This window comes from Dermacentor silvarum, chromosome 3 (genome assembly GCF_013339745.2).
Source record: "Dermacentor silvarum isolate Dsil-2018 chromosome 3, BIME_Dsil_1.4, whole genome shotgun sequence".
NCBI classification, from domain to species: domain Eukaryota; kingdom Metazoa; phylum Arthropoda; class Arachnida; order Ixodida; family Ixodidae; genus Dermacentor; species Dermacentor silvarum.
The window spans coordinates 145,836,239-145,850,217 of record NC_051156.1 but is presented as its reverse complement, the minus strand read 5'-3'; the positions used below and the strand labels follow the sequence as shown (position 1 = coordinate 145,850,217).

The window sequence follows — 13,979 nt, the reverse complement described above, 5'->3', positions numbered from 1 at the left end:
AAGTGGCTGACAAAATATGCTGCACAATATATGGCTTGTAATAGCAGCAGTGGATTTGAGTATTTTCTTGAATATTTTGTTGAATCAGGCTCAAGAGACAGCATGACACACAGGGTAGCGGCTCGGACAACTATTCGCAACTAGGATCTTGAGTACATCCCAAGCTTGTAAAAGAAAGCTTCTGCTGTCTTGCGTTAGACGACGGAGGGAAGTAGCTTTAAGCTGCTTTCCTGTTAGTACAAGTTTTCCATAAATGGTATCTCGCATTAAGCAGAATACCATTCTTTAGCGTCTGGATGTGATGACACGCCGCGTGTACGATTTCAAAAGCCGCATATAGCCGCATATGAAAATATAATCTATAGATACAGTGAAGCCTTCATGATAAGTAACATTTTACGCTTGATTTTCTTGTCTGGCTTCAGGTAAAAGAAATTGATGCTCCAGAGGCTTATAAATGGCCAACCAATTTTGGACGAAACTGTTTATTCTGACAACAATCAATACACTTGATTGAAACCTCTAAACAAACTGCTCCGTAGATTGACGCATTTACTGTGATCCGAGGGGCAGGAAGACGTAAGTTTCTGCAGTGAGAAAGAAAGAAGAGGGCATCATTAGTGTTGCACATGGATCTGCCACGAGAACGCTACAACAAAATTACCTGCCGAGAAGAAAGTACAACTTACACTTCTTCTTGCGGAGGAGGGTAGCGTAGCTCAGAGGAGAGCCTAGACCGTAGCCGTAGTTCAGGCCGTAGCCGAGGAGACCGTGGCCGTAGCCGTAGTGACCGGTACCGTAGCCCAGGGAACCAACGCCATAGCCGTAGTGAACTGGTGCAGCATGGGCAACACCGTAGGTAGCGACGGCTGGGGCAGCATGGGCAACGCTGTAGGTAGCGACGGCTGGGGCAGCGTGGGCAACGCCATAGGTAGCGACGGCAGGAGCAGCGTGGGCAACGCTGTAAGTAGAAACGGCTGGGGCAGCGTGAGTAACGGTGGCAACAGCTGGGGCAGCGTGGACAGCGGTCACGGCTGGGGCAGCGTGAACAGCAGCCACGGCTGGGGCAGCCGCGTAGGTCTGGACGAGAGGAGCGGACTGGACCACCCTGGTGACAGCTGGGGCAGCAGCGTAGGTCTGGACAAGAGGAGCGGACTGGACCACCCTGGTAACAGCTGGGGCAGCAGCGTAGGTCTGCACAAGAGGAGCGGACTGGACCACCCTGGTGACAGCTGGGGCGGCAGCGTAGGTGACAGCTGGAGCGGACTGGACCACCCTGGTGACAGCTGGAGCAGCAGCGTAGGTGACAGCTGGAGCGGACTGGACCACTCTGGTGACAGCTGGCGCAGCAGCAACGACTTGAGCAGAGCGTACAACGCTGGTCACGGCTGGGGCGGCAGCGTAGGTGGCGACAGCTGGGGCGGCATGGACAGCGGTCACGGCTGGAGCAGCGTGGTAGGTGGAAACGGTGCGGCTAACAGCTGGGGCAGCGACGGCGTAGCTAGCGGCTGGGGCGTATCCGTATCCGTAACCAACACCATAGCCGGTCAGGCCGGAGTAGCCAACTCCATGGGAAAGGCCATAATGGGAGAGCCCAAGGCCACCGTAGCCAAGGCCAGCATAGCCGAGGTTGCCATAGCCGAGTCCGTAACCGAGGTTACTGGCGAGGGTGTAGCTGCTGGGTGGGTGACCAAAGGCACAGGTGGCCAAGGCGAGGACAATGCAGGCACGGAGCTGAATGAAAAAGTAAACACATTGTTTCTGTTGTTTAGAATTGAATGAAGCTAAATACTACAATGTGCATGTGAATTTGAATCATCGGAGGCTGAGAGAATTGTATTGCTAGAAATCCTTCCAGTACTCTACCTTTATTTCTTAGTCCTTTCTTTGCCGTTCAGTAAAAAGCGCTTGGTATCCAATGCATTGAGAACACACTATTGTTAAGTTCGCGCATCTGTAGTTACATTTAAATGATGATTTTTGTTGTTGGTGATACGATAGCAAGGTGAGTGAATTAGAAACTTAGTGGTTTCTATGTGAGCAAGAAAATGTTTTTCTGTGCTACGCACTTTTACAGCATCAGGGTTTTAGATTGGTATGCTCAGCTCTTTTGTGTAGCCGGAGGTCCTGCCTGATGCAGGGAAGTTGGTGGAGGTTTTCGTATGTCATTGAAAAGTTGTGCGGCGACTTACCATGGTGGTGGTCCTAGTGGGATGGAGGAGCAGATGCTTCTGCTTTGGCTCACTGTCGAGTGGGCTTTTATACCTAATAGTCGGCTTCGAGCAGGTAGCAACCGGTCTATACAAGGGGCGAGAAAGATGTAATGCTTGCTTTGATACTTGAGTAATCTGTTGCAAGAGTACACGCGCTTGCTTTGTAAGTAAAAGCAGTGGTATTATTTAATTTTTATTCGTATAATGTACCATCGGTGGGAAAAGCTGTCCTGTCTTTTTTTTTCACATGCTGCTTTTACGTGCTCGCACAAGACGCCGCCTAAAAATGCCTCTGATCGCGAAATACTCAATTAAACATGCAGTTCTAGTTCTACTGCGAATACCATAAAGAGCAAGACGAACGATGGAGACGCCTTTGCGAGCACAGATTAACCGGATGTCTCTTAAGTTGTGGCTGTACAAAATTGTGCGTTGTTTCGTTGCTTATTATTTTATTATCCTTTTTTATTTCTGCAGACACGGCGAGAACCTAGTATTGCGCATGTTACTTCAGGCGCCTCTGGTATGTCGAAAACAATATATGGTCGAAGACGATCATCACTTATTCGTTCCCGTAAAAACAAGTGGTGGCCCTGAATATCCAAGACATTTATTATATTCTTTGCTGCGTGCGTATTGATTCGAGCATCGAGATTAATAATCAATTAAAGTAAGAAAAGAGAAACACTTCCATGTGTGATACTGGAGCTACAACCTCACACTCATTGAAATAAAACAAAAGTTCCACCCATCTCTTTTGTGATTTTGAGGAAAATAGAAAGAAAGTTGAATATCCGTGTTATTCGCCAATGACAGAACCTGTATTCATAGAGTGGTGCTATTGAATCCACCATGGCTTCTTGATCAACCAATGAAATAGCAAGACTGACGAGACTATTATGGAAGCGTTGTTGAGTTATAGGGTAAGTAGCCGAACAACACTGACGCCCTTCTACAGCTAAAGTGCTTTTAAAGCTGAAATGAACTGCATGTTTTCGACCGCTTCCGAAGTCAACCACTCCAACGAGAATGTCATGACACTATGGAAAGCCCACACGAAATCATCTATTCTTTTAACATCTGAACCTCATCATTATAGGTAGGTAAATTCCAATGTCAGCACATTTTACTTTAGGTTTTACAGAAATACTTCGATATTTAAATAAAACTGCAAGTAATTTGACCTTGGCACCACTCTTTGTTAGCTTCATACTGTTGTTACTAAAAAAAGGTGCCCATTGGTTCGCTTGATTTTTCTAGCACGTCCACAACAGGCTATCAAATCAAGTACTGAATATTACGGGCTCATGCAGCCATCAGCAGCTCACAGCCATACCGCCCACAGTCAAACGATTCAGCGGAAATCAGGGATAGACAGTGGTTGAGTAAAAACAGTTTGGGGAACGACCCGTTCGCTCATGTCAACAGAGACCACTAAATAGGATTCATATGTACTCGTACGTGTACGCATAAACGATGACCAAAAGTAGCATATCAATCCGTAAAGTACAATAAAACACGTCAGAAATGAAATTAAATATGGATGTGGCTCTTAATCACTTACAGGAAAGTTCTCGGTCCTACTATAACAGATCCTGGCCGTACACCCCTACCTTTTTCTGAAGATAAAGTGTTCGTGTTTTCTTACCTAGAATATATAGTGCTATTTGTGGCCTTTCGTAGTTTTCACTGGCGTAATTTAATTCATGTTAGGTATAATGGTACATATTATGAACAAGAACTGATTCGTTTCTAGTTGTGTAATTTCTCTTTATGAAAGTCACATGCGAATTACTTGAAGAGAACACCATCTTCAAAGAAGATGAAAATTATATACACTTACGTAATGCCACTGAAGAAGTGAAAATCATATCGGCAGAAATGCATAAACCGAACTTTCTGTATGGTCGTTCTGTGTGCTCCGTGTATTTTTGTAAAACAAACGATCGTTGTGAGTACCATTAACTATTTCATTGAACAGATATAAAGACCTATGAAAGCCGCTTTTACCGGGTGCTTTTTCGGTTTGGACGGAAATTTCGAAAAATAAATTGCTTGAGCAGGTAGCACAGTTCTCATCTTTGAGCTTGATTTTGCAACGAACCGGACAATATTTGTACCAGAAATAGAAAGGCGTAACCAATTCATTACAGAATTTCACTCATTAGGCATTTAATTAAATAGTTTAGGATATTGCAATCTACGAAGTGTAGCTGGTGAAAGTGTATGGAATATCGACTTGAAACGAAACTTTAAGATGACACTAGTTTCGAGATACGGCTGTCAAATTTACTGTAAGAACGCAGAGTTTTTCCACTTATGTTTTAACAAAACACTGCTTTGTTCATTGAAGCATAAAAATAACTACAGCAAGAACATGCTTACCCGCCATGGTTCCTTAGTGGCTCTGGCGTTTCCCTGCTAACACCAGGTCGCGCGATCAAATGCCGGCCGTGGCCGCTGACCTTCGATTGGGGGCGAAATGCAAAAACGACCGTGTAGCCTGCATTGGGTGCACATGAAAAATCGAAGGTGGTCAAAAAATCTGGAGTCCCACAGTACGGCGTGCCTCAAAGCAGATCATAGTTTTTGTACGTAAAGCCCCACTATTTGATTTTTAACAATATGTTTATTTGTACGCTACGGGAGTTTATGCGTCGAAACATGTGTCATCATCAAATTTAATCAAAGTGGGTATTCCCTGTAAAATAATTAGTAAGAGAGAAGTTTTGATAAAAAAGTTGTCGCAGTTTCACCTGAAAGGCGAAGCATCAATTGCGATAGCAAACTTGTAGAGAGCTATACGGAGTAATGATATTAGCTTTATCAGCCGTATAAACTTGGACATGCAGCAGCATCGGCAACACGCAGAACTGTTGTCGACTTGTAATCTTTCGCCTCACTGTCACAACTCGCGGCAAAAAAGTGCAAAATTTAATAATTCACTCGATGTCCGTTTGTCATCACAAATTTATAGCATTCAAAACCAAAATCCGATACTTTAAGAAATAAAATGTTTGTTATTTTATTTACTGTATTTCAATGTATTCGCTTGTGGGAAAGTGTAGTTGCAAGAACGCACCGCATGTGCCCCTGTTCGCATTCGATGCAGGATAGAAAGATGATGCTCGAAAGAGGAAGCATGCCCTTGACGTGCCCGAGAAAGGCGTGGCAAGCGGCTCACGGCAAGTGTACAGATAAACAGCGGGACAGTGACGGTATTGCTAAATTGCGATAATACGTTGATAACAATACGCCGCGCTGGCACGTTTTGTTGCGCAGTCCTCTGTGCTTGAAGCGCGGAAGCACTGTGCGGCGCAGGGTGCGCTCATGTTGTCATACGCGGCTTTATCTCGACATTTCTTTTTGCCTGATGTTATTGCACGTTCCTTGCTATCTCCATTCACTGACTACCATCGAGCAAACTAGGGTAAAACTCGGGCGAACGAGAAACTCGGCGCATCCTGCATAGCACCCTGGACGGTGTGGAAGCCACAGCTGTCTTGAGCCGCGCACGTACTTGCGGATGTTTTCCGCAGGCCCCTAGACGCCTTTGGCGGGCACTGAACATTTGGCTCTGTTTCGTGCTTGCTCTCACGACTAAGGAGCCTGACAATCAGCTGTATAAAACTTAGTATGTCGGCTAGGAGAACAAAGTGGCTATTCTTATTAATTGCATTCTTCTGGGCGGCGCGTTTTCTTAGACTTTTTGCTGTCCTCAACGTGTAAACAGGATGCTCTGTACGCGCAGCTGTTGACATCACAAAATATCGGCCACCTCAGCAGGCTGACAATAAGATCGCGAGTGACGACTTCGCATGTGCCTTTAACATGGACGGAACAAAGTAGCAAAGAAGCGTTTAAAGGATTTTCTTCTTTCCCTTGGGTTACTCTGGGTGCACTATGATGCTGGATGTGCAACTAGAAATCTGCGAGGCTGGGTCGCTGTACGCGTTCACTCATGAAATATTTGGGGAGATATGATAGAGTAAAGTGACATGGACAGAGGAAGCAGGCGACTACTCATACACTGGAGAGCCGTGCAGTCCTGGCTTGAATGTCTGGCCCGCACTTTAATTCTTCTGAGGCGAATGTTCATCCAAATAAGAAATGCATCAACTAGGCGAACCGGTAAAGCGTCTGTATTAATTGCAACTGTTAAATTGTTGCCTACAGTCGCGTGGCACGAATGTATAGCTGTGGCGATAAAGAACGCGTTTGAATAAAGTCCCATGTTGCGTGTACCCCGGTCGATGTATATAGAAGCATAGTTTGGCTAACCGTCGACATTGAAGATCAACATATGGTGTCCCTCGTGCGGTACATTGTTTTCTTTTACTCGGCAGTTCAGGACGGTGCGCAGCTGCTATGTATTTAAGCTGCTGCGTGGCACCGGTGTATAACCTAGACCAGGGGATCTGCTGACTAGAATTGTAGCCGTGGAAAGGTCTGCGAGAGATCATCCTTCCCGTGGATACCAGGCGGTTTTGCTATAGCTGAAGACAGAGTCAAAACTTGAGGGTTACAGTAAGACATGGACAATGTAGTGTTACTTAAAAATGGTTATCGCCCATAGGAATTAGCAGAGGGAGTATCTGGGCCGTAATGTTGTAGCGGTGACTGTTCCGGTGACATCCGTTTTAGCGCTTTTCGCGTGTAATTGACGCTCCGCCCGCGTTATCAACTGGACCAGCCAGCCTCAATGGTGGAGGACAAGAGTAAGGCAGAATCGAGCGAAAGGAATTGTTATAAAAATTGTGTGGCCGTGAGCGTCCAGCGTGGAGATGACGAGGTGTACTGATGTAGCTACACTAACGCTCGCGCGCTGTATCACGCTGCACGCTAACACCGTATTTTTTGTCGGTTGCGCGAACACCAATCAGTGATGGGGCAGGTATAGGCATGTAACTTTTAATGCAGCACATTCTTCGCACCTCTGCGAAACCTTCAAAAAATAAACTTTTTACAGAGGTGAGATTAGAACCATAATCTTTTAGCTCATAACCGGATATTCTACCGTTAGAGTCATATACGCAAACATACTGTAGCGAAGTGACGCAGCAGTTAGTTTTCGGACGCATCACTCACCAGGGAGACGACGATGAAGGGGGATTAGCTCTGGCAGCGGCAGGTGCAGATCGGCAGGTACGACGACAACTCGGAGTAAAATTTGAAGAAAGTAGATTTATTTAACTTGGCGTTTAACTTGGCACCTTAAAACTGTACACACACATATTATACATGAAACGATGTCATACCGATCGTCGACGGCCTGCCTGACCGGCCTGGTCTCCCGTGGTGAAGTGGCGCCGTGGGCTGCTGTGTCCTTGCTCTCTCAAAATGACCCAAAACCCCTTCTTTAAATGTGTTTCTACAGCATTCACGGGGCCCGCGGACCCGTGGGAGACGCAAGCCTCTGCACCAATCGCCAATTCTAGCCAATCAGGCAAGCCGTCGTGCTCCAATAGGGGCCATAGTTTTGGGGACCACGCAGACATGGTCGCGACAATAGACCGTGAACAACAAATTTGGCCCCGCCTAATGAGCCTTTCCACCTCCGATACAGCCGCGCGTGGAACGACCGCGCTATACACGTGCACACACTCGTTCAAACCCGTTTCGGGATTCCTCAAGGTCGGCCGCAGCGTACGTTCTTCGCGACAATACATAGAGTCAATAATTGTAAATGTTATGCATTGTGCATCACTGCGTCACCGTGTAAGTGGAATCTGCCCATTTTTCTCTCTAGTGTTCAATATAACGCCTATTATCCAAGTCATAGCAACCATGACGCATTGAAGCGTTTACTAAATACTGCCCATCAGCCCCTATAGAATTTTCAAGCCGTTATTGCTTCAGTTATTACGAGCACTATCGGCGGTGTTTTGCTCGAAGCAAAAGTTTGGCGGCATCCCAGATATTGCAGCGGAACGTTCCTACACGACTGCCTTGAGAATTTACCTATGACGGATGGCTTCGCTAAGACAAGTGTATCGAAGATGATTGGTTCATAACTACAATCTAATAGTCGCACTCATACTATCATTCTTTGTGTCTTTTTTTGGGCGTTCGGTATCTGCTAGTCTACATTGAAGCTGTATTATAAAGACCGAACGGCTGCACGGTGGACAATATTGTCACGGGAATAACGTTTATTTACAAATTATAACTTTATGCAAGGTTACAACAGCTACAAGCAGCGGTGACGGATGCAAGGCTGTCGCGCGCCTCTGGCCACTTGGTCGCCGTCGTCTTCGTCCGACCGACAGTAGCAGCCCATTCGCTGTCTCCTGGCAATATGGAGAACAGACAAACCCCGCATGGTTTATGCACAATGACCCTAAATAGCTGCCTTCCTTCACGCACGTGGATAACTGTAACAGGACAGTACTTTGACAACTGCCTTTCTGTTTCCCTTATGTCTAAAAAGAAACCTAAAAATAATTGGGGGGGGGGGGGGGGAGCCTGCACCACCAATTGATATAACGGCATGAAACCAATTATAAAACAAACGAATAGGTGCTGCGGCAGCAACACCTATTCCAGCAACTCCTGTCTAGCCACGCACTTCACCGAGGGGTTCATATGTTTGTGCAAATAAATGTTACTATTATTATTATTATTATTATTATTATTATTATTATTATTATTATTATCAACTCACATCTATGGACTAAATTTGGCATGTGCACGCAACCATTAGTCAATTATTCTAATAACTACGGGATCAATACTTGTTGGCGGGTAGTGCACGCGTACACGGTCACTTTTCACCTATGAAATTTCTTGAAAAAAAATAATTCTGGCTTTTTGTAGGCTAAAACCGCGATTTGATTACGATGCATGCCGTAGAGGAGGACTTAACGATTAGTTTTCACCAACTGGGGTACTTTAATTTGAACTTATTTCTGTGAACACGACTGCCGCAGCCGAGATCAAACTCGCCACTTGGAGGTCAACGGGGGAATATCATAATCACTGAGATACCACGGTGATTGTTTCTTGTTCTACACCTGTTCCTGGAGGTACTACACATGCGAGTGGAAACGCATGCAGCAAATGTGCTCTCTTTCATCATGTCTTACTCTCATTAACTCATAAATATTGCGGACAAATCTGAACGAGTGAGGACGTCATACCAGATGTTTCAGTAAGTAACGTATGCCCTTGAAAAAACAACAGCAGAAGATTAAGAACACCTCCACGCCCTCTCAAAAATGTTTTCTTCACCCAAACAAGTATCAGTTTTCTCAACTCTCAAATTTAAGATATCTAGGTAAATGAATTTGGTAATAATTCTCATACTGCGAGTCCTACAAGAATACTCATAGTGAATTTATTCAAGAAACAATAAGGAGTATATTGATGGATCTGATTATCTGATCTTGCGTGAGAGCAACCCATTGCCTGTACCTCACGGTGTAAGCAACAAAAAAATAACAAGCGTTGATTACCCTCATTCAGCCTTTCGTGTTCATGAGATCAGCAAGCGGCTATGTATGCTGCAATATCGATGCGAGTGAAAAAGCACGATGGTGAAGCAAACTGATGTCAATTTAAGAAGAAGACGAAATCTTGGGTATTTCAACAACGTCATGACGCCATATTGTCAACTAGAATGACACAGTATATGTATCAGTTCTTTTTATCTCCTTTGGCATCACAGGCTCCTATAATTCCTCCAAACTTACAGCTAAGCTTGCTCTACACGAATGAGTTAGTGCGTGGAACGTTGCTAGGTGAAGTTTCTATTGCGTCAGCTAGGGATCGTCAGCTTTGTGGGACTCTGCTACTCAAGAGGTCTGATCAGCAAGTCGCATTGTTGAACAGCTCTATGGCCGCTCAGGCTGACTGTTGAAGTTAGTAACTAGAGTAAACAAGCGCGAAACAAGCAAACACTGCGCCAAGGAGGTCAGCTGGTCGTTTATAAGGCTGTGTTTTTTTAATCCTCAGTGGGCTTTTCAAATGTGCTGCACTTCAGCAAGTGAAGCTCAAAGGGCATTCAAAATCTATTTCTTGAATCCGGCTTAACTGACAGCATCACAAATGTAGCGGCTGGGACAATATTCGCACCAAGGACCTTGAGCACATTAGTGCAATGCTATACCTACTTTCCACAGCACGACAACTTAAGCAAGTATACTATCAAGTCATAACTGCGAATTGTACGTCCTAAGCTTCTAAAAAAAACTCCTACTGTCTTGCGTTTGGCGACGCAGGTAAGCATAGCTTCACGCTGCTGTTGTGCTAGTAAAAGTTTTCCATAAATATAGTATAATATATTTAGCAAAATACTATCCTTTAGCATGTGGTTGTGATGACACGCCACGTGTACGTTCTTAAAAGCCGCATATACATATACTCCCATTTTAGAAATATAATCTATACGTACAGTGAAGCCTTCATGATAAGTCACATTTGAAGGCTGATTTTCTTTTCTGGCTTCAGGTAAGAAGAAGTTGATGCTTGAGAGTCTTATATATAGCCAACCAATTTTTGACGAAACTGTTTATTGTGACGACAATCAATAGACTTGATTGAAATCTCTAAACAAACTGCTCCGTTGGCTGTCGCATTCAATGCGATCCGAGGGTCAGGAAGACGTAAATTTCTGCAGTGAGAGAGAAAGGGAAGGGTATCATTAGTGCTGCACATGCATATAACCCGGCAATGCTATAACAAAATCAACTGCCTAGTAGGAAGTACAACTTACACTTCTTCTTGCGGAGGAGGGTGGCGTAGCTCAGAGGGGAGCCAAGACCATAGCCGTAGTTCAGGCCATAGCCGAGGAGACCGTGGCCGTAGCCGTAGCTGCCGGCACCATAGCCGAGAGAGCCAACACCGTAGCCGTAGTAGGCTGGAGCGGCGTGAGCCACACCGTAGGTAGCGACCGCTGGGGCAGCGTGAGCAACGCTGTAGGTAGCGACTGCTGGGGCAGAGTGGGCAACGCCGTAAGAAGCAACGGCTGGGGCAGCGTGGGAAACGGTAGCAACAGCTGGAGCAGCGTGGACAGCGGTCAGGGCTGGGGCAGCAGCGTAGGTCTGGACAAGAGGAGCGGACTGGACCACCCTGGTAACAGCTGGGGCAGCAGCGTAGGTCTGGACAAGAGGAGCGGACTGGACCACCCTGGTAACAGCTGGGGCAGCAGCGTAGGTCTGGACAAGAGGAGCGGACTGGACCACCCTGGTAACAGCTGGGGCGGCAGCATAGGTCTGGACAAGAGGAGTGGACTGGACCACTCGGGTGACAGCTGGGGCAGCGGCATAGGTGGCGACAGCTGGGGCGGCGTGGACAGCGGTGACGGCTGGAGCAGCATGGACAGCAGTCACAGCTGGGGCGGCGTGGACAGCGGTCACGGTTGGAGCTGCGTGGTAGGTGGAAACGGTGCGGGTAACAGCTGGAGCAGCGACGGCGTAGCTAGCGGCTGGGGCGTATCCGTATCCGTAACCAACGCCATAGCCCGTCAGGCCGGAGTAACCAACTCCATGGGAAAGGCCATAATGGGAGAGCCCAAGGCCACCGTAGCCAAGGCCAGCATAGCCGAGGTTGCCATAGCCAAGTCCATAACCGAGGTTACTGGCGAGGGTGTAGCTGCTGGGTGGGTGACCAAAGGCACAGGTGGCCAAGGCGAGGACAATGCAGGCACGGAGCTGAATGAAAAAGTAAACACATCGTTTCTGTTGTTTAGAATTGAATGAAGCTAAACACTACAATGTGCATGTGGATTTGAATAGTCGGAGCCTGAGAGTATTGTATTGCTAGAGATCCTTCCAGTAATCTACATTTATTCCTTAGTCCTTCTTTTTTGGCGTTCAGTAAAAAAATGCTCTTGGTAACCAGTGCATTGACGACAATGCATTGGTAACAATGCACTAGGTAATAAGTTCGCGCAGCTGTACTTACACTTAAATGACACCTTTTGTTGTTGGTGATAAGATGAGTGAATTAGTGACTTAGCGGTTTCTATATGTGAGCGAGAAATTTTTTTTTCTGCGCTGCGCACTTTTACAGCATCAGGGCTTTAGAATGGTATGCGCACCTCTTTTGTGTAGCCGGACGTCCTGCCTGATGCAGGGATGTTGGTCGAGGTTTTCGTATGTCATTAAAAAGTTGTGCGGCGACTTACCATGGTGGTGGTCCTAGTGGGATGGAGGAGCAGATGCTTCTGCTTTGGCTCACTGTAGAGTGGGCTTTTATACCTAATAGTCCGCTTCGAGCAGGTAGCAACCGGTCTATAAAAGGGGCGAGAAAGATGTAATGCTTGCTTTGATACTGGAGTGTTCTTTAGCCAGAGTACACGCGCTTGCTTTGTAAGTAAAAGCAGTGGTATTATTCACGTCCCTCGTTAATTTTTATTCGTACACTCAACCATCGTTGGGAAAAGCGTTCCTTTCTGGTTTCTTCACATTCTGATTTTACGTGCTAGCACAAGACGCTATATAAAAATGCTTCTGATCGCGAAATACTGAATTAAACATGCAGTTCTAGTTCTACTGCCAATACCACAAAGAGCAATACAGGAAACCGTTGGAGACGCCTTTGCGAGCACAGATTAACCGGATCTTTCTTGAATTGTGGCAATACAAAATCGCGCGTTGCCTCGTTGCTTATTAATTCATAATTTCTTTCGTATTTCTGCAGACACAGCCCGAACATGTTACTTCAGGCTCCTATGGCACCTGTGTTGAAAACAATATATGGTCGAAGACGATCATCACTTATTCGTTCCCGTAAAACAAGTGGTGGCCCTGAATATCCAAGACATTTATTATATTCTCTGATTCGAGCATCGAGCTTCATAATCAATCAATGTAATAAAAAATAAACACTTCCATGTTTGATGCTGGAGCTACAACCCGAAACTCATTGAAATAAAACAAAAGTTCCAACGATTTTCCTTTTCAAACTTTGAGTAAAATTGAAAGAAAGTTAATCATCGGTGATATTCGCCAATGACGGAACCTGTATTCATAGAGGGGTTCTATTGAATCCACCATGGCTTCTTGAACAACTAAAGAAATAGCAAGACTGACTCGACAATTATGGAAGCGATGCTGAGTTATAGGGTAAGTAGCCAAACAAGACTCACACTCTCCTACAGCTGATGGTTTTGTACGCCGAAATGCACTGAAGGCTTTCGACCGCATCCGAAGTCAACCACCTCAAGCGAGCATATCATTACACACCATGGGAAACCTACGCGAAATAATCTATTCTTTTACCATCTGGACCTCATTATGATAGATAAGCATAATTAGAATGTCAGCACATCTTACTGTAGGTTTTATAGAACTACTTCTACATTTCAATAAAACTACAAGTTTTTGACCTTGGTGTCACTCCCTGTTAGATGCATACTTTTGTTACTAGAAAAAGGGAGCCCCTTGGTTCGCTTGATTCTTCTAGCACGACCACAGACAGGCTATCGAAGCAAGTACTGAACATTAGCGGTCTCGTGCAGCCATTAGCAGCTCACAGTCTAACCACCCACAGTCAAACGCTTCAGCGAAAATCACGAATACAAAGTTATCACGAAGAAATAGGTTGGGGAGCAACATGTTCACTCATGTGCGCAGATATGACTCAGCACGATTCATATATACGATGGCCAAAATTAACACTTGAACTCGTAAAGTGCAATCAAACGCGCAAGAGGTGAAATGGTATACGGGTGGGAGTGTTAATCAGTTACAGGAAAGATCTCGGTCCTACTATAACAGATCCTGGTCGTACACCCCATCTTTTTCTGAAGATAAAGGATTCGTG

At 45.6% G+C, this 13,979-nt stretch overlaps 1 protein-coding gene across 1 annotated transcript; it reads right to left on the bottom strand.

Annotated features, from left to right (window-relative positions):
- Positions 1-864: 864 nt before the first annotated feature.
- On the bottom strand, positions 865-12,460 carry LOC119444858 (uncharacterized; the record flags this gene model as incomplete). Its single annotated transcript, XM_049664777.1, has 5 exons — positions 12,340-12,460; positions 10,927-11,863; positions 2,193-2,386; positions 1,117-1,734; positions 865-1,032 (listed from the first exon to the last, which is right to left on the bottom strand). Coding segments are annotated over exons 1-5 (1,920 nt in total), but the record flags the coding sequence as incomplete, so codon positions are not given.
- Positions 12,461-13,979: the final 1,519 nt, after the last annotated feature.